Source organism: Tenrec ecaudatus, chromosome 7 (assembly GCF_050624435.1).
Source record: "Tenrec ecaudatus isolate mTenEca1 chromosome 7, mTenEca1.hap1, whole genome shotgun sequence".
NCBI lineage: Eukaryota > Metazoa > Chordata > Mammalia > Afrosoricida > Tenrecidae > Tenrec > Tenrec ecaudatus.
Genome location: NC_134536.1, coordinates 119,027,587 through 119,055,382, shown reverse-complemented (window position 1 = coordinate 119,055,382; position 27,796 = coordinate 119,027,587). Strand labels below are relative to the sequence as shown.

At 47.3% G+C, this 27,796-nt stretch overlaps 1 protein-coding gene across 1 annotated transcript; it reads right to left on the bottom strand.

Moving 5' to 3' along the window:
• Positions 1-451: 451 nt before the first annotated feature.
• On the bottom strand, positions 452-19,738 carry MCM3 (minichromosome maintenance complex component 3). The gene is made up of 17 exons (XM_075554989.1): positions 19,558-19,738; positions 17,758-17,870; positions 17,112-17,320; positions 15,877-16,007; positions 14,406-14,644; positions 13,681-13,789; positions 11,661-11,814; positions 11,282-11,413; positions 10,338-10,546; positions 8,560-8,734; positions 8,095-8,221; positions 7,190-7,340; positions 5,499-5,639; positions 4,339-4,448; positions 3,652-3,737; positions 2,412-2,481; positions 452-1,209 (listed from the first exon to the last, which is right to left on the bottom strand). Exons 1-17 carry the CDS (start codon positions 19,633-19,635, stop codon positions 1,011-1,013), a joined length of 2,433 nt encoding a protein of 810 aa, XP_075411104.1. The 5' UTR covers positions 19,636-19,738; the 3' UTR covers positions 452-1,010.
• Positions 19,739-27,796: the final 8,058 nt, after the last annotated feature.

Below are 27,796 nucleotides of genomic sequence, written 5' to 3'. Positions count from 1 at the left end.
GTGGCCACCAGCTTCCCTGACGATTCCAGCCTTGGAAACCCAAAGGAGGCAGTTCTCCTCGGGGCCAAAAGGTGGAATGTCGGAATCGACTCCAGGGCAGTGGGTGGTTTGCCTGATCAGGCATTATTCCCCAGGAATCAGCTTTGACTCAGACTTGGAAAATCCAAGTAAAGGATCAGTCTTCTAGTAAACTTCCACTCACTGGTCTCCTGTGGCCGTTGAACCATTTCACATCCCGAGGGTTTGCTTTGCAGTTTAACACGCTCGTGTTGCTGAAGGAGGAAAACCTGCTGAAGAGAAGACCCACCACCAAAGAAAGCGCAGACGCCTGCTGCCACCTTGTGGGAGCTTGATGCAACGTGAGCTAGCAAATCCAACTGCGCCGAGCTTCCGAGGAGGGCAAAGCGAAATGCCGATAGAAATGCGCACAGTATGTAGTCAGGCATGAGTATTCTATACAAACAGATTTATTCAGCTTTTGGCATATGTGGGTAAAAAAAAATCCTTGTTAATCTTAACCAGTGCAAAGAAAGCTCCAGTGGCCAGAATGGCTTTCCGCAAAGCTTCTCTCCACCAGCAGAGAACAACCCAAACTATGCTCAGACCAAAGTGCTCTGGAAAGAAAAACCAGCCCTAAATATCTACACAGAGGAGGAAGCAAAGCCAGTGGTGGCCCCGACCGCCCCCACCCCACCGCTGCCCCACCCTGTACACACACACAGACTCAGCCCTCAGATGTTACTGACAGGCGCAATGTTTGGTGGGTGGGGGGATAGATGGGGAGTGGGGAGAGGAAGATCCCATGACTAGTCTTAGTTCCTTTCCGCCTTCCTCTTTGACATCCGTGGCAGGGTTAGTAGCCATTTCTACAGCAACCCTCGAGCTCTGAGCAGCGTTGTCGCCAGTGTCCGTTCTTTAGTCCCTCAGCCGAGGAAGGCAGCCACTAGGATGGCAGAGGCAGGCAGAGAGGAAGCATGGGAGAAACCTCCCAGGGTGCAGCTCGGCCCTCCTCAGATGAGAAAGACAATGCCCTCGGACACCATGACCTGGTTGTCGTCCTGCATCTTGCTCAGGGCAGCCTCGATCTCCCCTGAAGAGAAGGGCTCCTCTGTGGCCCGGTTGATGGATTCTGTCAGGCGATTCATGCCCACTGACTGCGCGTGCGCTTCCCGGAACACCTCCAAGAGGGCCACCTTGAAGGCCTTCAACCTGCCCGGGACCGGAGAGGGTGCAGAGGAGGCGTTAGTGCTCTCAGGTAAGACACACGTGAGGAAATCCCCGGGGCCCGAGACTGTCGGTGCAGGTGTCTTCCCAGAGGCAGTCAGTCTGTCTGTCTGTCTCTTTTACACACACCTCTGCCTGGTGGCTGCCCCACTCATGAATTTGTCTTCATGGACATTGAGAAAACATTTTCGATCAAATCAAAGAGCCTTTTGAGAGTGTAGGAAAACCACAATCTAATAAATAGGCTGGTTGTCTGAACGTCGGCTATTGAAACGCCTGTGGGGTAATTTAATAACCTCAACGTAAAATTTAAACCTCAGACTTCTAGGAATATACAGCTTACTGCTATCCTTGCCTGTGTGGCAGTGATTAAAAAAAAGTGTTTTACTATAAACAGCAATTGTGACGACCTTAAATATCCGGCGTTAGGAAACGTGTTAACTTGATTTAACACATCCACACACCACAGAAACTGCAGTCACTGAAAACAGCCAGCTCTCTGATGTCTGCATTCAGAAAGTACCTTCAAACAGCCTTCAAGTCTCTGGGGGTAAACTCCAAGGGATTTTAATGGTGTTTTTTCTAAAGACTTTTCAATATTTTCCTTTTTTTTTTTCCCCTACAGAAAACACATGTGTGTGTGTTTATTTAAGTTATAAAAAGAAATAAACCTTCACTATGGAGTTTCTTTGATATCCAGTGCACATAAAATTTACAAACAAAAAACTCCTTTCATCCTAATGCTAACAATTTTCCACCTAAAACCAAATGGACCTAATTTAATGGGGAAAAAAGGTGTGTGTATGTGCGCGCACACGTAAGGGTGGTCCCAGTCTCTCACACATCCCAGAGGCGCTCAAAAAGTTCTGTGTCTTCCTGAGAACCCAAGGTTACAGTAGGCACAGATTTTGACCTTGTTCTCAGATTTTCTTCACAACCTCACCAGGACATAATACAAATCCCCACAGTGAGCACTATTAATAAAGCAAACGGAAAAATTTAAGTGCATACGAGAATTTCATGTACTAACCTCCCATCGTTTCTGTACATTTGAAATTAAAATCAGAATACAAAAAAGTTCTAAAATCTGTAGAGCTTCAGTTTTGAGCTCCATCTGGTAACAGCTAGTGTCGTATTTTCTCCCCGGGGGTGGCATATGGAATTCATGATGAAACTTCCCTACCCACCTGGATTCACTCAGTTCCACCTTCTGAGATTCTCTGGTCTCCTGTGATTCTGCCGCCTTCGGGGTATGAACTTGAGAGGATTCATGGTTGGAGAGATTGAGGAAGACACTCAAGTGAGACCCTCTTCACCAGCAGCTGTAAGTTACTCCCCCCACTCACCAAGCCTACTGACACTCGTGTTTTCTCAGGTTCTTCTGAGCCCAGCCAGAACCACTGGGCCAACAATTAGACTAAATGGAACCCCCCCAGTGAATGACACAGGAACTGAGGTGGCCAGAGGCCCTACAATCGCATTCCCTGGAATGTTTCCCATGCTTCACCAAAGAACACAGTTCATCAAAGGGGAAATGAATTTTCTTTCTTACTGTGGGTTTCTCCCGAGGTTCACTTGGGATAAGCCTCTGACTTGCATTTATAAAACCAACAAAGCCACCACACTCACTGACATCAAGTCAATTCCCATTTGAGACCCTAGCGGATCGTTTCTGAGGCTGCAGACGTAAGGGCCAAAGCCTCATCTTTTCCCCTTGGCGTGACTGAGGAGCTCACACTGCTGACTTTGTGGTTACGAGCCCATTATGCCGTCAGGGCACCTCTTGGATAAAAGAAAGCCCACCCCACCCCACTCCATGCCAGCCCCAAACCCCAACAATTCAATTCCCACTCAAAGAGATCCTATAGGACAGAGCAGAACTGCCTCTGTGCGTCTCTAAGACTCTAAATCTGTCTCGGAAGAAGTACAGTACAGCCAGAGTGCTCCTTCGAGGCAGGATGGCGAGACTTGTCTCACGGACTGTGGCCTGCTATCAGGAGAGACCAGTCCCTGGAGGAGGGCATCCCGCTCGGTGAAGTACCGGGGCAGGGAAAAACAGGAAGCCCTGAGACAAGGTGGACTGGCAGAGGGGTTGCATCAAAGAACTCAAGCACAAGAATGAGGATGGCCCAGGACCACCGCAGCTCGTTCGACTGTACACAAGGCTGCTGAGTTGGAACTGGAACTGCCTGGGCAGCACCTGACAACAACAATAGATCTTTACTGGAGCAGAAAGCCGCAGCTATTTCTCAGGAGCAGCCAGTGAGTGGGTTTGATCCTCCAGCCCAACACATAGCGGACGGCTCCACCGGAGCTCCTTAAAAGAAACCCAAGCAGCAACTGCATGGGAGCCCAGTGAGAAAACCCCGTATCCGGAGCAACTAAGGGTGTCAAGGAAAAAGCAGGAGCAGCAGGATGCTCACTCACCTTGAGGCATCTCTTCTTCTCTGTCACTGAAGTCATAGGGGTCATACGAGTCCCCGTCCTTGGCCTCCGCACTTCGAAGCTTCTTCCTAAAATACCCAGAGCAACTCAGAGCAAAGATTGCAGGACCCCACCCTGTGCCTTTGCTCACAGGGTGAACACAGCAGAGCTACCAACCACCGGAGTGACGCACTAAGCCATAAACCAAACCAAACTCAGTGGCACTGAGTTGATTCTGACTCCTACTGATCCCACGGAACAAGACAAAATTGCCCCTATGGGTTTCCAAGACGGTAACTCTTTGCAGGAGTCGAAAGTCTCAGGTTTTTCCCACAGAAAACTGCTGACTGCATGGTTAGAAGCCTAACACGTAACCCACTACACCATCAGGGCTTCCCTCCCCTCACCCCACCCCCGGCTTGTACAAACCACCGTTTTTCTACTAGAAGAGATCCAAAGCACCGATGCTTTCTTTGTCCATCGCGTGCCCTTACTAAGTATCTGCTAAGAAAGCATCTGATCAAAACCTCTGTCCGAACACGTCAACGAGTAGGCTACTGCGGAAGAGGGGTCAGCCGTGTCCGGCTGATCAGCCTAGCCGGGGGGCTGCACGCACGCTCTCCTTTTCCCGGGAACCTCCCTCCTCCAACTCGGCAAGGCACCTAGCTCTCTACCCTCCGCCCACCTTACCTCGCCCTCCTCTGCTCAGGGGCAGGGGCCTCCTGGCTTTTCTCCTCTTCGTCTTCTGTCTCTGACTCATCCTCACTGCGGTTCTTCCGTTTCTTCTCCTTCTCCAGAACCTAGGGCCAAGCCAAGGGTGTGTGGGCTGGGTGGGGTCGCTCTTGCTGGGGAATGGAATAGAGAACTCTCTAGAGAGTCTTCCACGCCATCAGCACGACTGGGCCCAAGCCTCGCTTGTACTCAAGTCCCAGGACCAGGGACGTGAAGACCGGCTATTGCCTGTTTTCACAAAATGCTGGGAGGCATGTTCAGTGCCTTTCCCATAGCAGGTGCCAAGAGATGGTTTCTCAATCAGACCGTGAAATCTAGCATCCAGCTCATAATGGTTAAAGTGGAAAATGACTCATTTCTGTATCGATCAGGTATTTTGTTGAAATTTAACACAAAGAAGCTAGGAGAAACCTCGATCAGATCCACAAATATCATTATTTTTGGGTAGATAACACACTACCCATTATACAGTCTGTTTTTTTCAAACCACAAAACTCTTTGTCCAGCAGTAGCTTCTTGTGGGTGCTAGAGGTGCTATGTGCATGGTATTTTCATGGGCAGGTTTTGTTAACGAAAGAAAAGAGAAAAATGCAGATCACAAAGGACTACAATGACCCAAACGGTGGAGGGGCTCCAGGAGGAAAAGAAGTGAAGGAGCCTGGTAATCGAGACAGAGAAGCAGTGCCATCAACAGACACGGGGAACAAGACGAGAGGCAAGTTCTGAGCATTCAGCTTCCAACAGGAATGTCTGGGGTGTCAACAGGACCTCAGAAGAGAAAGGTGCAGAAGGGGCAGAGGGAGAACCCCAAGGCAGGGCCTTCGGAATGCCCACTTGAAGGGCAAAGGCAGTCTGAGCAGACGAGAGACACAGGTGGTGGAAGGTGGAGCCCACCCGCAAGCCAGAACTCCCAGGGGCCCTGGGCTCAGCATGCTGAAGCTTTCCAGTGAGGAGCGCTGATGGGAAGGTTTCGGGGGAAGGGAGAGAGGGGAATTGAGCACTGGCAAACTAAGGCTGCTTTCCACTGACAATCCAAACTCCAGGGTCACCATGGAGGCTGTTGAAGCCCACACACCAACCATTTATTCTGTTTCAGGCCCAGGCACGCGAACGCTCACCTTCTTGAAGTAAGCATACTGGACCAGCTCCACGGCTTCTTCCGCATCCTGGAGGTCCACAGTCTTGCTCATGCGGGCCTTGGCGTGGGCCGTGGCCAACCGAATCAGAGTCTCCAGTGCCCGGGCTGTCACTGGAGATGTCTAGTGGAGAACACAAGGCAGGACTACTTATCCAGAACGCTTTAGACGTGCCCACCATTCCCAGCACACAGAGAAATCGAAGCTCCAGGAAGCGGAAGCAAAAATTCAGAACTCTGTTCTGTATAGAACTGAGATTAGGAAGAAAAACACGACGACCAGGGCAATACATTGGTGAACAAGGAAGATGACTAAACATTAGGGTTAGTACAGTAGACAGGGTAACGGCTGAACAGGGGGAACAGGGATCATCTTTGTGCCTGCCAACGACCCACCAGGCAATATGCTTTCATCGTCATCGTCTCCTTCGATCCCCTTTCCTAACTCGGAGAAGGTATTGATACCCACGGACCCCTCCTTATAGAAAAACAGGACCCACAATATCACATTAAAAAAAAATCACGAACCTGTAATGATTTAGAAAGCTACCAGGAAGAACACTACAGACCAACACATCTTAGGAATGAAGTAGAAAAATCCTCAACAAAATACTAGCAAGCAAGTCCCAAAACACTGCACCCCATTTCAAGATACATAAATCCCCCGTCAAGGACCATGGTGAAAAAGAAAACTCAAAAAACTGAGGAGCTGACACCAAGGGCTCAAGTGAGAACAATGAGGGCAACAAATGTACAAAGGTGCTTAACACAATGGATGGATGGATGGATGGATGGTGGGAAGAGTTGCACGAGCCTCCAATAAAATGATGAAAAAAAATTTTTAAAGAAAAAAGAAAACTCTTTACATACTCATTTTAAAAGTTATTTAACTGGGGGAGAAGGGGGCAGAAAATGTTCTAAAATTGATTGTGTTAATGATTGTATTCACAATAAATAAAAATGCATGACAAAGGAATATGACAATTGAAATTTTCATTACAACTTTAAAAGAAAACTGGCAAAGTGTTGTTCCCTCTCTTACACTGAAAATGCAGCTTTTACATCAATGCAGATGTAATGCATATATACTGTATATAATACATATGCATATAACACACATATACATGTATAACAAACATACAGAGTATGTGTTTATTAACTGGGCTCTTGGTAAAGGCTCCCAGTCAACAAACAGCAGGGCAGTAGTTCAGCTTCCAGAGTCCAAAGCTACCCAGCGATGTCGACGGTATCAGGGCTTGCCGGCCTCACCCCAATGTTCCAAGATCCACTGTGCCACGTATCTAGCATCTTTCTGCTCTCCCCGCTGAGCTGAGTTCTTGGAGAACAGCTCTGATTACTGTATTCCTGCTTGCAGGAATAGAGACTAGTTCCCAGAACGCTATCCTTTGTTGGTGCAATACACTTGCAGCTTCTGCAGGTCAGTATAATTTCAGTTAAAGAGACAGACTAGCTGAGGTTAGCATTTTGGTTTCCTCTATAAAATACAATTAAGATTTTGCAGCTGGAAACCCACTGGATCGGAAAGCAATGGTCAGGATTGAAACACTAAGTTAACAGGTTCGCAGATAGGGGCTCCCAGATAGCAAAGGGCCACTCCTCGACCACCCACGCGAGAGGGGCCCCGAGCCTGCCTGGCCTGGCCTGCGTACTCACCCTGGCTGTGTCTGAGGTCATGTTGCCTTGGCCACGCAGGCGTGAGTACTCTTCTGCAATGTAGGCCGCTGACTCCTGTGTCAGGACGGGCCTGATGATTTTGGCCACGTGGATGTACTTCTTCATGAAGGCCGCACTCACCATCTTCTCCCTGGACCCCCAGCCAGAGTGAGCCCCTGCCCTGCCACACGTCTCCACCTACCCGGGGCCTTGGTGGGGCCTTCTCTCCTCAGAGCCAAGGGCAAGTGGCAGAGCAGGGGCTGGGCACAGAGCCGAGACCACAACTCCCATTTCCGTTTCCAAGACCTTTCGCATATTCTCAGGGACGTCTGCAATCTGAAGAGGGTGCCTTATCCCAGCTACCAGTTTGCCCTACTTTACAAACGAGGGAACTATGATTCTGAGAAGCTAAGTGGACTCAACTGGTTTCGGACTCCCAAATCTGTCTTCTTAAACTAATGCCTTAGAAAACTGCACCTCAGCAAAAAACAGAGCGACAGAAGCCCACGTCTTAGGCTTTCTACGACTGACCACAACACTCTGTTGTGCAAACCCACCATGACTCGCACTCTATTGGCCCTTCACTGCATCTCAGCACACATGGCTACAAGACATGCGCAGTCCTTCATCTAAGATGCTACCATCAGAACCTTCTGCTTTAGGAAGGTGCTAAACCTGAGCTGAATCCCACACCAACTACTGAAAGGCAATGGGCCAGGATAAAGGTTGTAGCTACAGACCCAGGAAAGAAAAGCAGTCCAGTTTACAGACTGCAAGGGAGGCTGTGGTCTAGGCAGCATACGGCTCTCATTGAGCTCGGACAAGCTTGTGTCTGTCGACTGAAACAACACCCCCCCCCCCCACCCGCCAAGCCCCAGGAACACAGACATGAGGAATGTGCTCACTTCTTCTTTTTGGTCCCATGCAGAAGGTTGTCATGCTTATCATATATCTGGGTGTCCTGCTGGTCCTCCCGGCTGAAGTTGGGGTCATCTGTGGCCAGAATGTCCACCACGCTCCCCAAGGGCATAGCTAGAAAGCCCAAGAGAAGTCAGAATGAGGAAAGCTGACCTCTGGGGAAGTGGCTTCTTCTGTAGCCCAGGAAGGGGAGCCAAGAGAGGCAGGGCGAGGATCCCAAGAAGAGACATGTGGGGTCGGCATTAAAGAAGCTGAAACCCCTGGCCTCTGGTCGGGAGTGGACAAAGGACATGCACCATGCCTCACGGCAACCTCCACCGAACAAGAAGGGAGGGGGCTGTAAGCAGGCTGGCAGAGCTTCCACCCGTACCGAGGCCCCGGAATGGCCAGCACCACCTGGACTGGGCCTGAGCTAACGTCGGTGGTCGCTCTTCCTGTCTGTGTGGCCTTACCGTCGCCATCCTGCTCCCCGGGTGCCCTGTAGCGGTGCATCCGGAGGACGTGGTCGGACACTTCCCGGTCCTGTTCTGGGTCCATCTGGTCCAGCATGATGAAGAGCAAGTCAAAGCGTGAGAGCAGCGAGTCCTGCAGGCCAATGTTCTCCATGGGGGTCTTGTACTGGTCGTACTGGGGAGGAAACGGACAGGCAGGAATGAGCAGGTAGGAAGAAGGACAGGGAGGCCAGCTTGGTGCTAGGAGCTGACAAAACAGAGCAGCAGCAGTGAAAACGAAAAAGCTGCTGCTCCTGTCGGTTCTAACAGCCACTGCCTAGTCAATAGTACTTCTTGCTGCCTTCTCTCACCAAAACCCAGGGGAACCTAACACAAGTGCCACCTCATGTCTTCCAAGCAAACAGAAGCAAAGCACTTCCGGTTGTCACCAAGCCGATTCAGACTCACGGAGACCCTGTGTGTGCAGGACAGAACCGCTTCACAGGCGATGACCTTTTGGGAGCAAGACTGCCAGGACTTTCTTCTGAGGCACGACTGGCTGGGTTCGAACTCCAGCCTTTTGGTTTGTCGGGTGCTTAACTATTTGCACTACCAAGGATTCCAAGCAAACGGAGCCCTGCCAGGAGCTAGAAACCAGTCCCTTCCTCCTCCTCCAGCCTGCTCTGACTGCCAACGCAAGGTCAGCCCTGGACAGAAGATCCCCTCCCTCCCACCGGTCACAAAGCAAGTGGGATGAAACAGCAGCATGTGGGAACTTGGGGATACCTTACTCAGAAGGGATGAGTAAAATGGGTAGTGGTCTATTAAGTTTGGGCCTCAATGAGCTTTGCCTGAGATCCTGGGACCCGTGAGCCCCTGTCTTTCAATTCTCAGCCCAGCAGTCTGCTGTCTGCCCACCCCCACACTCATCAGGCAGAGGGTCTAACATCAGGTCTCACAGCAGCGTTCCTAATCTTTCTCTGCACGCTTACATTTCAGGGCCAGCCACTTTCTTTCCCCTTTCATTTCCCAGAAGTCTTCTTCAGAATGACATAAAAGCACATGTTACCCAGAACATATAAACCCGGGCTACACATCAGAAGTCACCTGGGCAGCCATTTGGAAGCCCAGCTACCAAAGCCCCACCCCAGAGACTTGGAACCAGAGCACTCTGGAGCGGGGGGTGGGGGGGTGGGGTGTCCAGGCAGCTGCATGAAGACTGCCACCCCAAACAGGGGCCTCATGCAGAGCAGGACCCAACACAGCTTGTAAATCTGTCAGGTGGGTTACCTACCCTCCCGCTCCCTGTTCTCACTTGTGCAACGAAGACAGTAACTGTGCATACAGCCCTCCCAGAGCTCTCTACCTGACCTGCAGACTGGGGAATCCACAGCAGCAGTCTCCACCCTGCCAATGGACCCGCAGCTTCAGGACTTGGCAGGACCCACATTTTGGGGAGCCATTTCCTTGCAGTTAATCTGTGTGTACTTAAGATATAAATCTCACTGGTTTTACACCCCAGAAGCCCAGGCTAAGACACCTGGGTATGGAAGCTGCGGGTCATTTTCATTGGCAATTTAGTGTTTTTTTGAACAATCATTGGAAACAAATGACTTTACAGAAGACTGGTATATACAAAGGTGAGGTACTGCTACCCCAAACTAAGGATGATGGCAAGATGCTCAAGGTTCATCTTGGGCTTTTCCCTTCCCTGGTCGCCAGAATAAACACTTCAGAGCCCAGTTATTCAGAAAAACACCATGAAGGTTAGGCGGGCTGATGTGCCTGCTCCCACTCACCCTGCCATAGACGGGGTTGGCAGCGGCCAGGACACTGCAACGGGCGTTCAGGCGGGCATGGATGCCAGCCTTGGCGATGGTGACTCGCCCCTGCTCCATCACTTCGTGGATGGCGGTACGGTCCATGTCAGACATCTTGTCGAATTCGTCGATGCAAACCACACCTCGGTCAGCCAGGACCATGGCCCCCGCTTCCAGGCGGCGCTCCCCTGGAGAGTGAGGAGGTGAGAATGCGTGCTGAGGTCTAGGTTGGAAGGGATCCCTGCTTCCTCCCTAGGCATCTCTCACTGCGGCGCATGAGGACAAGGTCTGAGAGACGCAGTGCAAACCCCAAGCGGGTCACCATCTTTGTTCTGATCCAAACCTTGACTCCTAAGCAACCTGCCTCCCTTGCGAGGTTCGCTCTTTTTCCTCGCACGATTTTCCAATTAGACTCCTGTTGTCTTTTCACTGTCTTCCAACTCCTGCCTCTCATTCAGACGAGGCCAATCCCATCTCCACCTGAGTTGTCCTAATTTGACACGGTTTCTCCTTCAAAACTCGTTCACGTCTCCTTCTGGGGGATATCCGATGCGCCAGGGTCTGTGCGCGGGCTGTAGAACACTGGTGGAATCGTCCATCGGTCCCGGCCAGCCTCACACGCCTCACCAAAAGAAGCACTCCCAGCCATCAAAGGACCAAATCCAGCAGGCCAATAATCTCCAAGTTGATAATTCTGTGTGGCCTCTGAATGATATTAAAAATATCCCAAATGGCCCTGGGCAGGACCAAGGTCTCCCACCCCTGCTCTAGCCATTCTACGCTCGTCAAAGATATGAATTCACCCCGACGGCTGGGTACTCAGAAATAACCAATCTGACCTCCACCATATTTTCTAGAGCTAGCTAAAGGGATGTGGCTCAATCTCACCGTGGGATCTCTGCGCAGGCCTCCCTGGCCCTCACCTGTTTCCTGGTCTGTGGTGACCGCAGCTGTGAGACCCACTCCAGAGGAGCCCCGGCCAGTGGTGGGGATGGCCCGAGGTGCAGTGCACAGCACATACCGCAGGAGCTGAGACTTGGCAACCGATGGGTCCCCTGAAATCGGAAGGGAGCAAGTGGTGGTGGCTGACTCTAGGACACTGAGGAAAGAGGCCCGACTGCCCCCACGCCCCTGGACGCTCAGCTTTAGGTTACTGTAAGTCAGAACATCCAGAAACGAAAACTCACCCCCCCCATCCTGTTGCCCTTTGCTAGAATTCTGATGGAAATGGTGCCCCCAAAACACACTCACGCTCACAGGTGACAAGCAGGGCTGATTGAGAGCAGACCTCCCGCAGCTTACCGATGAGAAGGATATTGATGTCCCCACGGATGTGGCTGCCGTTTTCCAGGTCTCGTTCTACGCCACCCAGGAGCAAGCAGAGGATTGCCTTCTTGACGTAGTCATGTCCGTGAATGCTAGGGGCCAGGGACCGGGCCAGCTGGTCAAAGATATCCTAGGGGAATAACCGGGCCCGTGAGAAGCCAGGGAGGTACCCCAGGGCTTTGTGGAGCTCCTCGGTTGGACTTTGTAGAAATCCGCAAACAAGGACGCTGTTGCAATGGCCAGAGCTTCTGCTCTCATCCACAGAGAGCCAGACCATTCACGGGAGAGCCAGGAAAGGCGGCCCGCAAAGTAAAGTGTGCTTAGAGGGCTAAACTTCACAAAAGCAAAATTGAGGCCCCATGTCATTTTATGGTTCCACATTAACCTTTAAGCACACACTCATACATTTTTCTTCAATTCTAAATAGGACGTCTTGTCTTTAAAAGAAACAAGATGGGAAAAGGACATCGGAAAACTGAAACAATATTTTACAAAGCACACAAATGATCCTGGATGCAAAATATGTACAAGAGGGAGGTTCCAATAGTGTGTGGGAAATGGAATTAAATAGGATCCTGAGACCAGAATTAAATGGTGCTTAGCCAATTCCACCAACTGCCCTAAGATGATCACATTTAAACCCCCTGAAAAGAAATAGGAGGAAAGGGTGGACTGAAACTCTACATCCTAAAAATGCCCAGGCTTACTAATCGTACAGAGACCACCAGAACCCGAGACTGGCCCTTTGTTAGCCTCTCGGCATGGAACAGAACTCACCCCATCACTCGATTCTCAGCCAAACAAGAGACTAGTCTGCTAGTGAGGAACGTGCCCCTTAACATAATCACGGGGCATTGCCCCGGGACACAGTTCAGAAGGGTTAGGAGCGGGAAAGGCAGGGAGGCGCGGGACAAGTGGTGGTGCACTGAGGGCCTGCAGTGAATGAGTTGAAGCCCCATGTGTCTAAATTAGTGGGTGCAGAGCCAATGATCTGCCCGCTAAGCACTCACCCAAATCACAATACTAGGTTTCAAATGGAAACTGTCCTCACACTTTTTGAAGCTCCCTTGTAGGTGTGTGTGTGTTTGTGTTTAAAAGTTAAACAATCATACATTACAAACGTTTTCACTAAGACTCACTGGTACCTCACTAGTCAATATTGTCTTCTAGTATCTGTAATAGGTCTACTTAGCAGGCCAGTAAGTGTGGGATACAAAAGGATTTTCCCCCAGGTTGTCTCCCCCAAATACATGCCAAACCTAAGCTGCTGCTTGCTACACATGGTAAGTGACTGTACACTGGGAGGTACACAAGCCACTTAGAGGTTGTTCTCTCAGGGTTATCAGCCATCTAAAGCAATCAGACAGTATAGTCTGTCCCACCCTAAGCAGGGCCCACTCCCTTCTGATGAGGATAGTGGATTGTTTCCCTGAAGGAGAGCCCAGAGGTCAGCCCACTCAAGGGTGACCAAGGTTAGACGGCTACCTTGAGTTAGGGTCCACCCATCTTATCACATGTGTACCCTTAGTACCCCCCCCCCCCTTCCTATTGCATGTATGCCCCTAGCTCATTCCCGTCCTGTCACACGTATGCCTACTGTACAGCCCCTTCCTGTGACATATGTGGTAACCTGGAATCGGGGGCTTGCACTCCCCTAAGTAAATTAGGCCTTGGTCAGAAAAAAAGAGGGTCTCCTGTCTTCCTATCTGCGCAGACCTGGCTGCGGAGATCATGGCCGTCCTGGAGGTGAGCATGCTACCATAAATGTGTCTGACTCCTTTATTTCACTCTCTCTCCTGTCTTCACGACTTTACTATGATCTCTACATATTATAACCGTCAATTGCTCCTACAGACCCCCATAGATGTGAGAGGCTGGTCTACTCTAACAAGTAAGTAACGGAACAGCTGGCCATGCGTGCAAACACACCTTTACAAAACCATCCCTCAAATCCCTAAACTCAGGGTACAATGCCATTCCCGAAGGATGCCCAGACCTTGGAACGGGTTTTACTGAACTTCTTGATCTTGGCGATATCCTCAGCAGAGAACGAAGGCTGAACATCCTTGCTCATTTGCTTCACGTTACAGGCGATCAGTACCGTCCTGGGAAAAGAGGAGAATTAGAGGAAGTCTGTTCATCTTTGATCCCTAACAGTAGCTCCTAAGGAGCCTAAGTGGCATAGAGGGTTACTCAATGAACTGCTAACCGCAAGGTCAGTGCTTTGAATCTGGCAGCTACTCAATGGGAGAAAGATGAGGCTATCTGCCCCCACAGAGATTTAAGTCTGAGAAACCGAAGGAGGCAGTTTTACTGGCCTGTAGGGTCACAATGGGTGAAAGTTGATTCAATACATAGCGGCGATGGGAACAGAGCTCGGTACTCTCAGAGCAGCAAACCTTTATGTACTAAATCAAACAGCAAATTGAGGGTGGGTGGAGGGAAGCTGTTCTAAGCTCAACAACCAGTTCTCTGCCCAAATATGTTAACCTCCCATGCCTCCCCTGTGGAATGCTTCTCCCTCTTGCTGACCCACCGAGTTCAGACAGAAGTGTACAGGGAAGCTATGACCATGTCACCTAGAAGCTCACTTTTGTATCACCAGTTTCACCTCATCTATCAGACACCACTCTCTGGAATACTGTACACTGAAGAAGAAAACACGACCAGGATGTAAAGCAGCCAAGGAGAATGGCGAACACATGACGGTTGGCCCTGTACCTGAAGGTTCCGGAGGTGTAGCCTCCTTTCTTTCCAGGAAGGCACCGGTAAGTCCCCACCACCTGGACTCGGTCACCAGGCTTCACTTTGTCCACCAAGTCGTCGTCCAGGATGACGTCCACAGAGCGGGGCAGCTGGCCGGCTGGGGCCTTCTCCGGCATCTCCTGGATGGTAATAGTCTGGTGGTCCTTGTAGACAGAAAGCCCATATTCTGTCTCCAGCGGGTTGTTCTCTTCATCCTGGAGGAAGGCGCAGGAGAGTACTTACCTACCTCAGGCCCATCTCAGAAACGCCACCCCATCTGCTGGGGGAGGCAGACTGAATTTGGAGAATCCAAAAGCAAAAATGGTTAACTACTTTCGCCAGCTTTTTTTATTTACACCTATTCTAATAACCAACCATGTAATGGGAGGGACAAAGTATTAGCTGAAGAGACCATGGTTAGAATACCCCAAATCAGACTGACAGCTAAAGCAAGATTCCTACTCCTCCTAAACCGTGATGCGCAATTTCCACTCCTGGGCAATACCCAACAAAAATGCTCAGCACAAGCCTGCGAAACGATGAAATGCTCACCGCAGCATGACTTCTCAAGCCAAAGAGGAGAAAGCATCCACATGGGAGAACAGTTGAGTAAGGATGGGTGTCCCACATACGTGAGCTCTCTTGTATGTATATGATTAAACTTAAATAAAACACAATTCCCAGTAGGGCAGTATATATACTGTCACAAAATGAAGGATTTTACATGTTGACCTAGCCAAATTTGGATAGGGTGGGGTTGTGGGGTCGGGTGCATAATTGAGTCCATTACCAAAGTAAAACTCCCAAATTCTCCAAACTGCTTCTAAAACCAACTTCCAGGATTATTGGCTCTGCACTCAGGTCAGGGCCATGACACAGAGATCCTGACAGAATGGGAAAACCAGGTGGAGCAGAACTGACGTTCTTAAAAAGTCCAGATTTAATGAACCTCCAAACTCTTCCCAGAGATCACTTGTCAGTCAGCTGAAGAGCAGACTGGCTCATCAAATAAAGAGTAGCACCTGTGAGATCTACCTTCTCTATGAAAACACATGGTCCTTTACCCTAACTTTAGATGAGATGGGGAAGAGAAGCAGGGATGCTAAATTGCTAGGAATGGGAACCACGAGAATGCTGACACATGAAAGGTAGAACCAATGTCACTGGATAATTTGGATGGGCATGTTAAATGGGAATCTAATTTGCTGTGTAATCTTTCATCAAAAACACTTAAAAGAAAAAGAATTACAGGCTTTCTATCAGCTAAGTATTCAACAGAAGACTAGCTAAACCGATGCACTGATTTACAAGAATAAATTATCATTTGCAAAAAACTAGTCATGTAACAGAAATACAAGGGTGCTGCAAAAAGTTTATGGAAAAGTGAAATCAAAACAGCATCTCGCACTCCTGACCCTTAGGAGGCCCGACTTCTTCTGTTCCTCACCTTGGTGGGGTAGACGGAGCTGGAAGGAAAGGCTACCAAGGTGGTGAGATCAGAGTAACGCCGCTCAATGGTCTTCTTCGTAGCAGGACAATAGTGGACGCTGCGGACAACTTTGGGTCGAACCAGAGAGCCTAGGAGAGAAAGCGTGCATTAAAAAAATCGCCCATCTGGACAGCAGTGGACTGGGATTTACATTCAGGTCAGCATGTAAGGGCACCAACGACGATCTTCTGACTCGTTTAAGTTACTTCAGCCCAAACCAAACTAGTCACTGTCCTGTGAACTCTGCCTTAGAGACCCCATGTGTGTCAGAGGAGAACTGTGCTTCACCAGGTGTACCAGATGTCAGTGGCTACTCTTTCAGAAGTGGACCGCCAGACCTTTCTGCTGAGAAGCTGACGGGTGGACTCAAAACTTCAAACCGTTCAGATAGCAGCCCAATGCACTAGCCATGAGCAACACTCAGGAACGTGTATCAGTTCATACACACACATGCACGGGGGTTTGTCCCAAACATGTCCAGACACTGTGCAGTCGCGTGTGGGTGCAGACGCGCTCTCTCAGTATAACGCGTGTCTTAGTCTCAATTGGTTTCACGAAGGAGTTTTTTCTACGAAGACCATGCACCTGCTTATTCTTTAGGAGGACCTTGCCCCATCCACCCTACAGCTGCTGTCTTGTGCCTTCAGAATTCTTCTTGTTCCCAAAACACCAAGAAGATTTCAGAGACACCACCTGAATCCCTCATGGATGTCCAAACTGCCACGCTGACGTGGTGTAAAAGGGAGGAGTCCCAGCGGCACACTGGGTTGAAGAGAGCACGGGGCTACGTGCGGATTTACAGACTCACAGGGTCAACAACAAGTGGGTTTACATCAAAGAGCACAAAGTTTGGCAGGGGGAGGGGAATGTTAAGGGATGAAAACACGATGTTCATCAGAGCATAAATCTCACCCATCTACGCAGAAATAAGTACAATGCGTTCCAACTAAGAGATAGTGGTAAGTGGTCAGGGTTGGAATGAGGCAGATGCCAGGAACCCAGCTCTTTTTCTACAGTACTTGGTAGAATCCATTCTTCATTCGAGGTGATTCGGATCAGGGTGCACTCTGGGTCACCCCAAGTTTCACCCAGTATTTGATTCTTTGGCTTTCTAAAGTCGCACGCTCCCCAGCTCTATGCCACTGCGCCTGTCCATTCCCACCCCCTTCGACCCCCACCTGTAACACACTCACATTTAGTGACAATGCCTTCCACACAGACAACACAGCTGAGGAAACAGGAAGTGAGAGTCCGAGGGGAGACGTGCTTGGAACCGAAACTGCCCTCCAATCCGATGTAGAACTCCTCATACTGCTTGGCATAGGTTGCATCAATGGAGGCCACAAAATCCCTGAGGGCCCGCTGGAAGGCAACCAGTTCCTCAAAGGCGTTGCTCAGGAGGCTGCACAGAGACAGGAATGAACATTAGACAGGGAAGGCCAAACCCCCAAAACCTGATCCCGAAAAACAGAAATAGACATTCGCAGGTCACCACGGTCATAGAGTGAAAAAAACACAGTTCCTACTTTTTCCTACCATCCAACAAACCCAGTAAAATCCATCAGAACTCAGAGCCAACTTTAATGAAACTTATGAACAATGTAGACACGAGTGAAATCCAGTTACCAGAGTGGAATAAAGGGCACTTGAGAGGAAATGTCTACCATCTACTTATAGAAGAAAAACAAAGAATTAGGAAGGAGGGGAGGAAGGGTTCTAGGGCAATCCTGTTTGACCCAGGTCCTATGCTGGAAAGTCTGTTCTGATCTGGGGAAGGAAGCGAGGAGGAATCACTCGGAGCTAGGAGGCCCCTGGGGGAGGCCTTGCTTTCCCTCTCACCGATTGGCCCTCTTCTCATTTTTTCTGCGCAGGTCATTCACGTTGACTATCAGCCGGTACTGGTTGTCGCTGATCAGCTCCCTCACTTTACTTTGATAAAGCCCCTGGTCTTCCTGCAAAAGAGACACCAGCTTAAAAAGCAGAACGTTTTGAATCAGAGACAATTGTCACAGCAAGATAAATGAGGCAGTCCATCTCGAAAGCAGAACTTGGCACCAAGTATGCAGTCATGCATTTCCCCCACATTTTCACTCGCTAGCCCCAGCTCCTACATTTATTCCCTGGGGACATGGCAGGTATCATGATGACTTCTTCATGCATAATGGCCCAAGTTATCACTTTTGTTATCAACAGCCTGTTAAAATGTTTCTGTACAGTCATTCCTCAACCTTTGACGGGCAATGGAAATGAGGGCATATGAAGTCTAAACGAAACATGAGTAAAACCCTTGCTCTACCGACTTCTTTTTAAAATTACATTTGTTAAATTATGTGCATAACTAAGATTCACCCCCCCCATCACCTATAGATAAGAAATCAAGTATCTAGACTGAAGGAGAGTCGGAAGCAGAAGCCTTAGTTATTGATGACAGATACAGCATCACCAACACTTCAAAGTGCTCTATCAGTATTGTAGTTTTGGGGTCCTCAGTTGCATGCAAAATCCCCCTTTCCCTGAACTTTGGATACTCTGGGTAGAACTACCCTATGGAGTCTCCAAGACTGTAAACTGCCGGTTAGCAAACTAGCACTTTAGCCGCTGTGCCAAAAGGATCTGTCACCAGCAATACAAACACTAAAAAGAAATATTTTTTTAACCTGGCTATGAAACTACCTTCATCTGCACACAAAGCCTTCTTTCTCAGCATCTAATTTGCTATGGGAAAAGAATGCAACTAAATTTGCAAGTCTTTTCCTCCCAGGAGCAAGTGCACTAGGCATGGCCACCGGAAAGCAATTCCTGTTATTCAGTGCTGTGGAAGTCTCAGACCCAACTACACACACCCTGGCCTGCACCACCCTCAGCATCTTCCATTAATCATTAATTACATTTAGACACACGGTTTGGAACCACGTGTCCAATCCACCTCATTGAGGGTCTTTCCTTTTGTCACAGACGTTCTATTTTACCAAGCACAATGTCCTTTGTTCCAGGGGCTGGTCCCTCCTAAGGACATGTCCATGTCTGGCGCTTCCCTGTTTTCATCTAAGAAGCATCCTGGCAGTACATCTCTCTTCCACGGCAGATTTCTTCAGTCTCTGGGCAGTTCACCAATACCATCATCCACAGGTCTCCATGGCCCCGTGGTCTTCCTTAATTCATATACTGCTTTCACAAGTATAGGAGGCCACTGAATACCACGGCTTGGAGTAGGAACACCTTAGTCCTCAAATGATTAACCACCCCAACACCCCCACCTCCAACACAGGGAAAAGAGGGATTTCTTTAAAAGTCTAGGTGGTCTCTTCTCTTTATCTTGCACTTGAAGGAAACCTGTCGCCTTTCATGTGCATTGGTACTTCGGTGAAAGCTAGCAGACCGCTCCGTACAGTTTCATCGATAGAAAACCAATCAGAGAGACCCCACTGTGATAAAATTTACAAGATCACAAGATCAGGTTGGGGGGGCTCTCCCACCCGCGGGCCCCGAACCAGCGACTCGGTTCGACCGTGAGCACAGTCTCAGCGCCGAGCCCTGGGGTAGCTGCTCCCGCCAGGAGCGGCGGTCCACGCGTCCCCGCCGGCCCACCAATCTCCAGGTCGGCAAGTCTGAGGCTCGCGGCCCGATGGCTCCCCTCACCTCGTCATCCAAGAAGTCCAGGTATTCCCTCTGCGCCTCCCGCAGCTCCACGTCGTCTAGCACCACAGTCCCGGCCATGACCGCGGCCTTGAAGCCCTAGGAGTGGCGCCCAGACCCTAAAATGACTCCGCCGCGGCGCGAAAACTTCCTAAGTTTTCCCGCCACCAGAGAGCAGCTACAGGAAGGGGCGGGGACTCGGAACGCAAACCCACACTGTGATTGGCTGGATCCATTCACGGCGGCAGACGGCACGTCCAATAGGGAGCGCCTTCTTTTTCTAGTATTTCCGTGCGCCTCCTCGAGGTGGCGGGAAATGTGTTTCCCGGGGCGGAGCTCTTTGGGGGTTTTTTTCTGCCCCCTGCTCGGGCCTCGCCGCCCGGGACGTCTACCAATGGAAACGAGAGCAGGCGCTCGGAGCGTGCCCATTGGACGGCTGGCGAGGGCGGGCCGGGAGGGGGAAGCGCTGCCTTCTGGGAGCTGTAGTCTTCTCCCGTAGTCCGGGTGGCTTGTAAGGTCTTTTCAGGCTGTGTGATTCGCGGCCACGGGGCGAACAAATTTAACCAGGCGTTTGGATTTCCATGAGTGACTAAACGCCGGAAAATGAGAATGTATTAGTCAGGTCGGTGAGAAACATGAGAGCGTTTTAGAAACTACGTCTCAGTCAAGTGCGCTGAGCAGGGCTCTCGGGCAACTTAGCTCACATCATGGCTTCCGGGGACGTCAAGGTTGAGATCGGCCGGAGGGAGCCCGGGGCGCTCTCGCGTCAGCGCCGCACTGCTAAGCGCAAGGTCGCCCCTTCGGTTGCTCCTGGAAACACTGCACAGGAAACACGGAAAACTGTGAGAGTCGGGGTGGGTTCCATACAAGTGTTGTCATCATATAAAATAAACCACATCAAATCCCCTGCCGTGGGGTTGACTCAACCCCTTCATAACCCTCAAGACTGTACAACTGCTCCGATTTCCGAGGCTGTACCGTTTCACCTCTCTGCCACAGGTTTCTTCCACAGAGTGGGCTTGGTAGGATGCGAAAGGACCCTGGTGGTGCCGCGGTTAAGCGCTAGGCTGCTGACGGATAGGTGGGCACTTGGAACCCACAGCTGATGGGTTGCTTTGTTTTCCTAAAGACGTGGCCTTCTGCCTTCAGGATCATTAGCTCACGCGAACTCACAGCCATTCCGTCTATCCCAACTGGCAGCGACCCCGTGGACGACACGAAGACGACAGCTTGGCAGCCCTGTCGCAGTGGCCGACTGCCCTCGAAGGCTTGCTATGAGCCACGCTCAACGGCAACAGGCTTGGGCTTTTAAAGAAATGAAATATAGAAGCAACTTCTTAGCATGCCGTTGTTTCGTTCAGCCGCCTAGCTGCTGTCTAAATATCGCGGCCTGAGGTTCGTCCATTCAAATACTATGCTGTGGAGAAGGGTGATGTGTGAGAAAAGCCCTCTGTGTGGTATGGGTGCCACCTTCAAGGTGATGGCCTCGTATTAAAATTCTGGACCTAATTACTAGGCCCTCTTACTGGCAAATGGATAAATGCTGAGAAAATTATTAAATCACAGCAGGCTTTCTTGCCTTATTAAAAACATAAAAGGATCCTTTTAAGTAGCTTAGTTCTGCATGAGATACAAAGAGAAATAGATTTTAAGCCATAGTTATCAGTTAGCAATTAAGGTTTAATAAATAAATAATGCTAACCAACAGATCGAAGGCATATGTAAGCTTCTTTAATTTTGTTCATCTTTGGGGATTTTTAGTTTTATTTTTTAGTTCTGTAATATTTTTAAGTATATAATTATATGATTTATAAATATATTTATAATTATATATAAATATGTACAGAAATGTGGGTGATTGGAGATAATAGTATAAGATACAAAATAATAATAATATATAATTGATAAAGGAGTCATGAGGTTGAGAGGGTAGAAGAGGGAGGGGAAAAAAGAGCTTATACCAAGGGCTCAAGTAGAAAATGTTTTGGAAATTATGAGGGAAACAAATGTATAAATATGCTTGGTACAGTTGATGTATGGAATGTTATAAGAACTGTAAGAGCCCCCAATAAATTACTTTAAATATATATTTATAATTATACATAAGTAAAATATTTCTATATTTACAGTAAAATTCACAGATTTTCATTAAGCTCAATGAATTTTTACATATATTAGGAGAACTGGTGGCACAATGATCTAAGCATGTTGGCATGTTTCTGTCTGCTTCAGTAAAGATTTACTGCTGGCTTTTCACATCAAAGGTCGGGGATACGCAGGGAGGATTGAAGTCCTAAAATGATGATCCTGTTTACAATTATATAGTAAGGAATAATTGCTTATTATCTAGAGAATGTCTTTATGGTTTTCTTGTAGCTCAATTTATGGATATATTGAAGGCAGAAGTGGCAATATTCTCCACTCTGGAAACTTTACTTTCAAATTAGCACTGTGATAATTATATAATCTATTGTCACTTTGAGACTTATGAGTGAGGGGTTAGAGTTTGGCCTGTCAATCAGGTCACAGCTTGATGATCTCATTTGGAGGCACTAAGGAAATAAATAGCTCAGACACATGCTCAGTCCCTGTGAAACATTCTTATTGACAAGCCACATGGAGACAGGCTGATGGCAACCAGAACCTTGGAGCTGGAGAAGCCATGAGGAGACTCCTGCCAGCGCTGAGATGCTTACCCTACCATTGGCTCCACAAGTCTTCCCACCCACTAGCCTGTGATCATGTGTTTCATGAGTCTGAAGAGGACTTTATAGATTGGTATCAGATATATGGGCTAATGTCAGACATATGAACTTGATCTAGACTGGGCTGGGATGTTTTCTAAATGTACAATTACTCTTTATATAAAGTTCTTTCTTATACACATATGAGTGTCCATGAATTTGTTTCTCTAGTCAACCCAGACCAACACAACACTAAAAGAACCAGGAACCTTAGTTCAAACGAGCAAACTAAGTAAGCCATATGTATTGAGAAACCCAGGGTAGTGTGACTGGAATTCCAACCTTTGACACGAACATACTCTCTTCATAGATAAATAAACGTGGGGCTGATTCAGACACTAGCAACCCTATAGGACAGGGCACAAGTGCTCCCCATGGTTTCCTAGCCTTTACATCTTACTGGAGCCAACTGCCAAGTGTTCCTCCCACAGAGGCTCGTAAGTTCCAACTGTTGACTTTTTGGTTAGCTTCCCAGAGCTTAACCCAATGCACCACCGCCAAATAAGGATGTTGAATTGGAATATTTCTAACAGCGTATTCTCTAGTAGCCCACAGGCCTAGGACAAATTTGTGTAGAGATAGTTGCATTTAATGTGTTCATCATACCATGGACCTTAATAAGGTTTGGCTTTCTGTAACATCATCAACTTCATCTGTGAAGGATACACAGATATTGAATTGGGGTTTCTTCCTTGCTTTGGAGTGAAACAAAGAAAAGCACGTTGGCAGTTTCCTATGCCCCCCCTTACACTCCAAACCGCCCAGCGAGAACAGTGCAGCTATTGCTAAAACAAGTTAGGGCTTTTGTCCCTGTCTCCTCTAGGGTCAGGCTGAAACCAATGGCCCACCTCTAACTCTTCTCCATTACTCAACGTGAAGAAGCATCTGCTACCTGCTATAGTTGTGTGTCTCTGGTTCCCATCTCGCTCACAATTTTCTTTCCCACTGTATCGATTTCTCTTCATTCCAGCTGTGATCTCACTAGGCTTGCTGTCAGCCTGTGCTCCTGGCATACCCACACAGTCCTCTCAGCCCAGACCATTCGAAGTCCTTAGTGATATTTATTATCCATTTTAGTCAGAGAGTAACATGATATACATAATTGTAAATATTGCATGTAATATGTCTGAATACTAATAACAAAATTGTTTTGTAAACTTTTTCTACATTGAATTGCAACATGGTTGACAACACGATTAGAAACTGAGCAGCATAGCCCAGTCACAAGCAGATGATGAATTCTAGGCTCCTAAGTAATTCCAGCCCCAGTCCAAGAAGAGTGAGTTTTAGCATGGCCCTGCTCAACACTCACCTTCACACAGAGACATAAAGTTTTTTGTCTTGAAGCTTGTACGGCCTTCGTGCAGATGTTAAACTGATAGTAGATTGTGGCAGCTTCCCCCAAAGTGTAAAAAACCAAGAAAACAAAACAAAAACCAAACTCACTGCCATTGAGTAGAATCTGACTCATCAAGACCCTGTAGGATGAGGCATAACTGCCCTGTGGGTTTCTGAGACTATAACTCTTTATGGGAGTAGAAAGCCTAGTTTTTCTCTTGGGGAACAGCTGGTAGTTTGGAACTGCTCAGTGAAATGTCAACTAAATCCAAATAGAAGAAGCACGCCATCATCAGTCACCAAAGGATTAGAATCCAAAGTCGAAGGAGGGATCAGTATCTGAGCCTAAATAGTAAGAACCCGGTGTGCAGAAGGCACTGGAGCCCAGAATTCATGTGAGGAACTACATCGGAAATAAACCTCCCGGAGAATGCCCCTGTCTACAATTGAGGGATGGAAGGAAACACTAAACCAAGTGTTTGAGAGAGAGGTGTATGAAATATCAAACGCATAAATCTGACTTGAACAGTTAAAACCTTGTCTGTAGATCCCACCCATGATGCAGGCTGGACCTGATCAGGTTTCTAAATTCTCTGCAATTTTAGTTGGCATTGTTTTCCTCAGTGTTTCTTTGTGCATAGTAGAGTGTATCTCAGAGGTGCTATGTCATTATAGGTCACTCTCTTGAAGCTGTGTTATATGTTTTTCCATTTTTCCCTATCTGTAACACAGGATTGATGGGCCTGTAGGTACAGCAAGTAGAATAAGGGATAGTGGGGCGGGGGTGGGTGGGTGGTAAAGTGTAAAAGGGAGACGATGTCAAGGACTGCATGTAGCAAAAGAATGTTTGGAAATTGATTGTGGTAGCAGTTGTTCAGTGCTACTTGACATGATTGAACTATGGAATGATATATGTATTATATCCCAACTAATAATTTTTTAAACCATTCGAAATTTCTAGGTGCCAGATAAGTCTAGAGTTATCTGGAGGTCCAGGTTTATCCTGTCCAAGCAGAGCCCTTCTCTTCCGGTATGCGGAGGCTAATCAGAATCTTCTTTCTTTGCTGTCGCCTAGGCTTGCAAGCACAAAAACAGGAAGACCAGGGTTCTCTTTATGACTGCTACTTACTAGCTATGGGACTATGGCCATTTACCAATTCTGTACCTCAGTTTCCTCATCAAGACAGTAGTACCTAGTTCATGATTTGTGAGTATTCAATGAGGTAATAACAAGTACAAAACGTGCAAAGTGCCTGGCATATACTCAGCACTAACTAAATGTCATCATTGGCGATAATGGTGGTAGTGATGGTGGTGATGGTGATGGTGGTGATGGTGGTGGTGGTTGGGCAGGGGCCAAGGGCACACATCGAGAAGGGGCACCCAGGTGCAATTGGACACGATTCAGAAAACTACATTCAAACCTCCATTTCTGCCCCCACAAAAGTTGACCATTGCCCTTGACTGGTTTTTGACTCATAGTGACCATACAGGGTTTTTGAGGTCATAAATATCTTCAGGAGCAGATAGCCGCATCTTTTTTTCTCAGCGGCTCGTGAATTTGAACCACAAATCCTTGTCGTTAACAGATCAATGCTTACCCAAAACAGGGCTGTCTCAGAGCTTCCCTCTCAACTGCTCTCTGCCCCTTGTGCTGTCTGGAGTCTGGCAAGCTAGGAACGTGATAACCACACAGGGAAGGCCAGCAGTCAGAGAACATCAGTGATTCTGCTGTGTCCTTTACCTCTGACAACCCTGTTGGCCTGCTGACCATGTGTGATCATTATCATTGCCAAGGCTAATTTCTGCAGCTGTCCTTGAGATGTCAGGCACAGATTTCCAACTAGGCTCCTTGGGAGTGCCTGCCTTTAGTTAGAAACAAAGCTTTGCTGGGGGCAAAAATCCCCAAAATGTATAGACTGGGTACAAATATATGAAATCCTCTAGCAATAAGTTTGAAGCATGCATTTTAAAAGCTACTGTCTCTTTGTGCTCGAAATCGTACCAATGTAATGAGGTGATGCAGAGACCAGCCATTGCTACAAACCAATAAAATATGCAGGGAGTACTGTGTACCTCATTCTGTCCTATGCCAAGACTAAAGTATATCCAACATAGATAAAAGGCAAGATAAATGTGTGATTTTTAATTTTCCGGTAGCTACAGAAAGCTTTGAGGGGCAATGTGTGTATGTGAATGGAGAAGACAGGATTTAGGGAGTGCGGGTGAGACTAGTGGCACACCTCTAAGATGTAATTAATTTCAATGAGTTGTACAAGTAGAAAGTGTTGAATGTGTATACGTTCTGCAATGTACATATTCATGAACAGCAAAATAAAAGAACGTTTTAGAATTCAGATGCAAATGCAGACTGTAATTCAGACATCTATTTAAATATTAGTTAGATGTTTTACGTTTAAACTATTTTCATTGGATTGAAAGGGAGTGCACTCTATCATATGCTATGTCTTTACCTTTGTGTGCTGCATTCTTTCCCACCTGTCTTACCATTGGAAGTACAGAACAAGTCTTTCTCTGGGGTTGGTGAATGCCCTCTGCTGGTTTGTACATGGGCTAGCCTCTGTATGTGTCCTGCAACATTTGTTTATTCATTCAGTGGCTCGATCAGTTCTCAGCTATATGTGAAACAGTAAATTATATATGATTTATAAAAAATAAAACAATTTTATGCTTCCATTAAAGTGTGGACCATTATTTTTAAGCTTCAAAATATCTTGAATGCCTGTGCTTTTCATGAATACTTTGCATTTCTGTGACTCTAATGTAGTGAATCTCTTTTTCTGTGACACCAGCCCTATTTTAGCTCTGTCCTGCACAGACACACATGATGTTGAGACTTTGATTTTCATCCTGGCTGGATCCACCCTAGTGGTGTCTCTTATCACAATTAGTGTGTCTTATACATCCATTCTCTCAACCATCCTGAAAATCAATTCCACATCAGGGAAGCAAAAAGCCTTCTCTACCTGTGCCTCCCACCTGCTGGGAGTCACCATCTTCTATGGTACCATTATTTTTACGTATTTAAAGCCACGGAACTCTTACTATTTTGGAAAAGACCAAGTGACCTCTGTGTTTTATGCTATTGTGATCCCCATGCTGAACCCACTCATTTATAGTCTGAGGAACAAAGAAGTGAAAAAGGCTGTCATTAGAGTCAAGCAGAAGATGGTGAGCACTACACATTTCAAATGAACGTGAAGTATTGAATCCCATTAATTTCCTTATTTCCTTCAGATTATTTAGTTTCCACTTCTCTCAAATGCAATCTGAATCTATTAGGAATCTTTAATTTTTAGTGCATACATATAACTAACTAACAGACACACACAGAATCAGGAGGGTGGGCATTTTTAAAGTATTCTTAACTATATGGAATGGTTGACTATTTCAACAATGTTTTATCTATCTATTTAATTTCGTACTCTGCTTATAAACCATGAATATGAGTTAAAATTTGGGTTTCAGTATGTATGCTGCAAAATACAAATGTTTGGAGGTAACTTTTAAATTATATCTTAGTCATGTTCATGTATATCCACTTGCAATAATTTAAGTATGGATTATAGTGACAATTTAAGGCATGATAACATTTTCAGTAATCAATATATATGTGACTCACCAAGGAAGTATGGCAGAATCATTATTGTTACTTGTTTTAGAATAAAAAGAACTGAGGATTGTTCCATTCTAGGTCTGCGTCTGTTATCCTTTTAGGAGCAAGACTTTTAAGAAGCCACTAACACTTTAACCCTCAGTTTTCTCAATTGTGAAGAGAAAATGAGGTGTACTCCGTCAAGTTAAAAGTTAAACCTGGGAAAAGGAGAAGAGTAAATAGCATAGCACAAACTCTTTGTATTTCCATGGTGTGTTATTTTCATTAAGCAAAACAATTATTTTTAATGTTAAGATTTTCTTTGTCATATTGTATTAGGCCTTATATGCTAAATTTTTTCTTTGAATATTTAAACTAAATGTATACCTCTGAGGATTAAAATTTTAAACTCTTTCCTATTTTGAACTTTTGGTGGATTCATCCAAAATTTTTAAAATAGCATTAATCCCCTCTATTTACCCAGTTTATTTCTTAAATGACATATACCAGTACTATATAAAATATTTAAATTTGTATTGTCTGA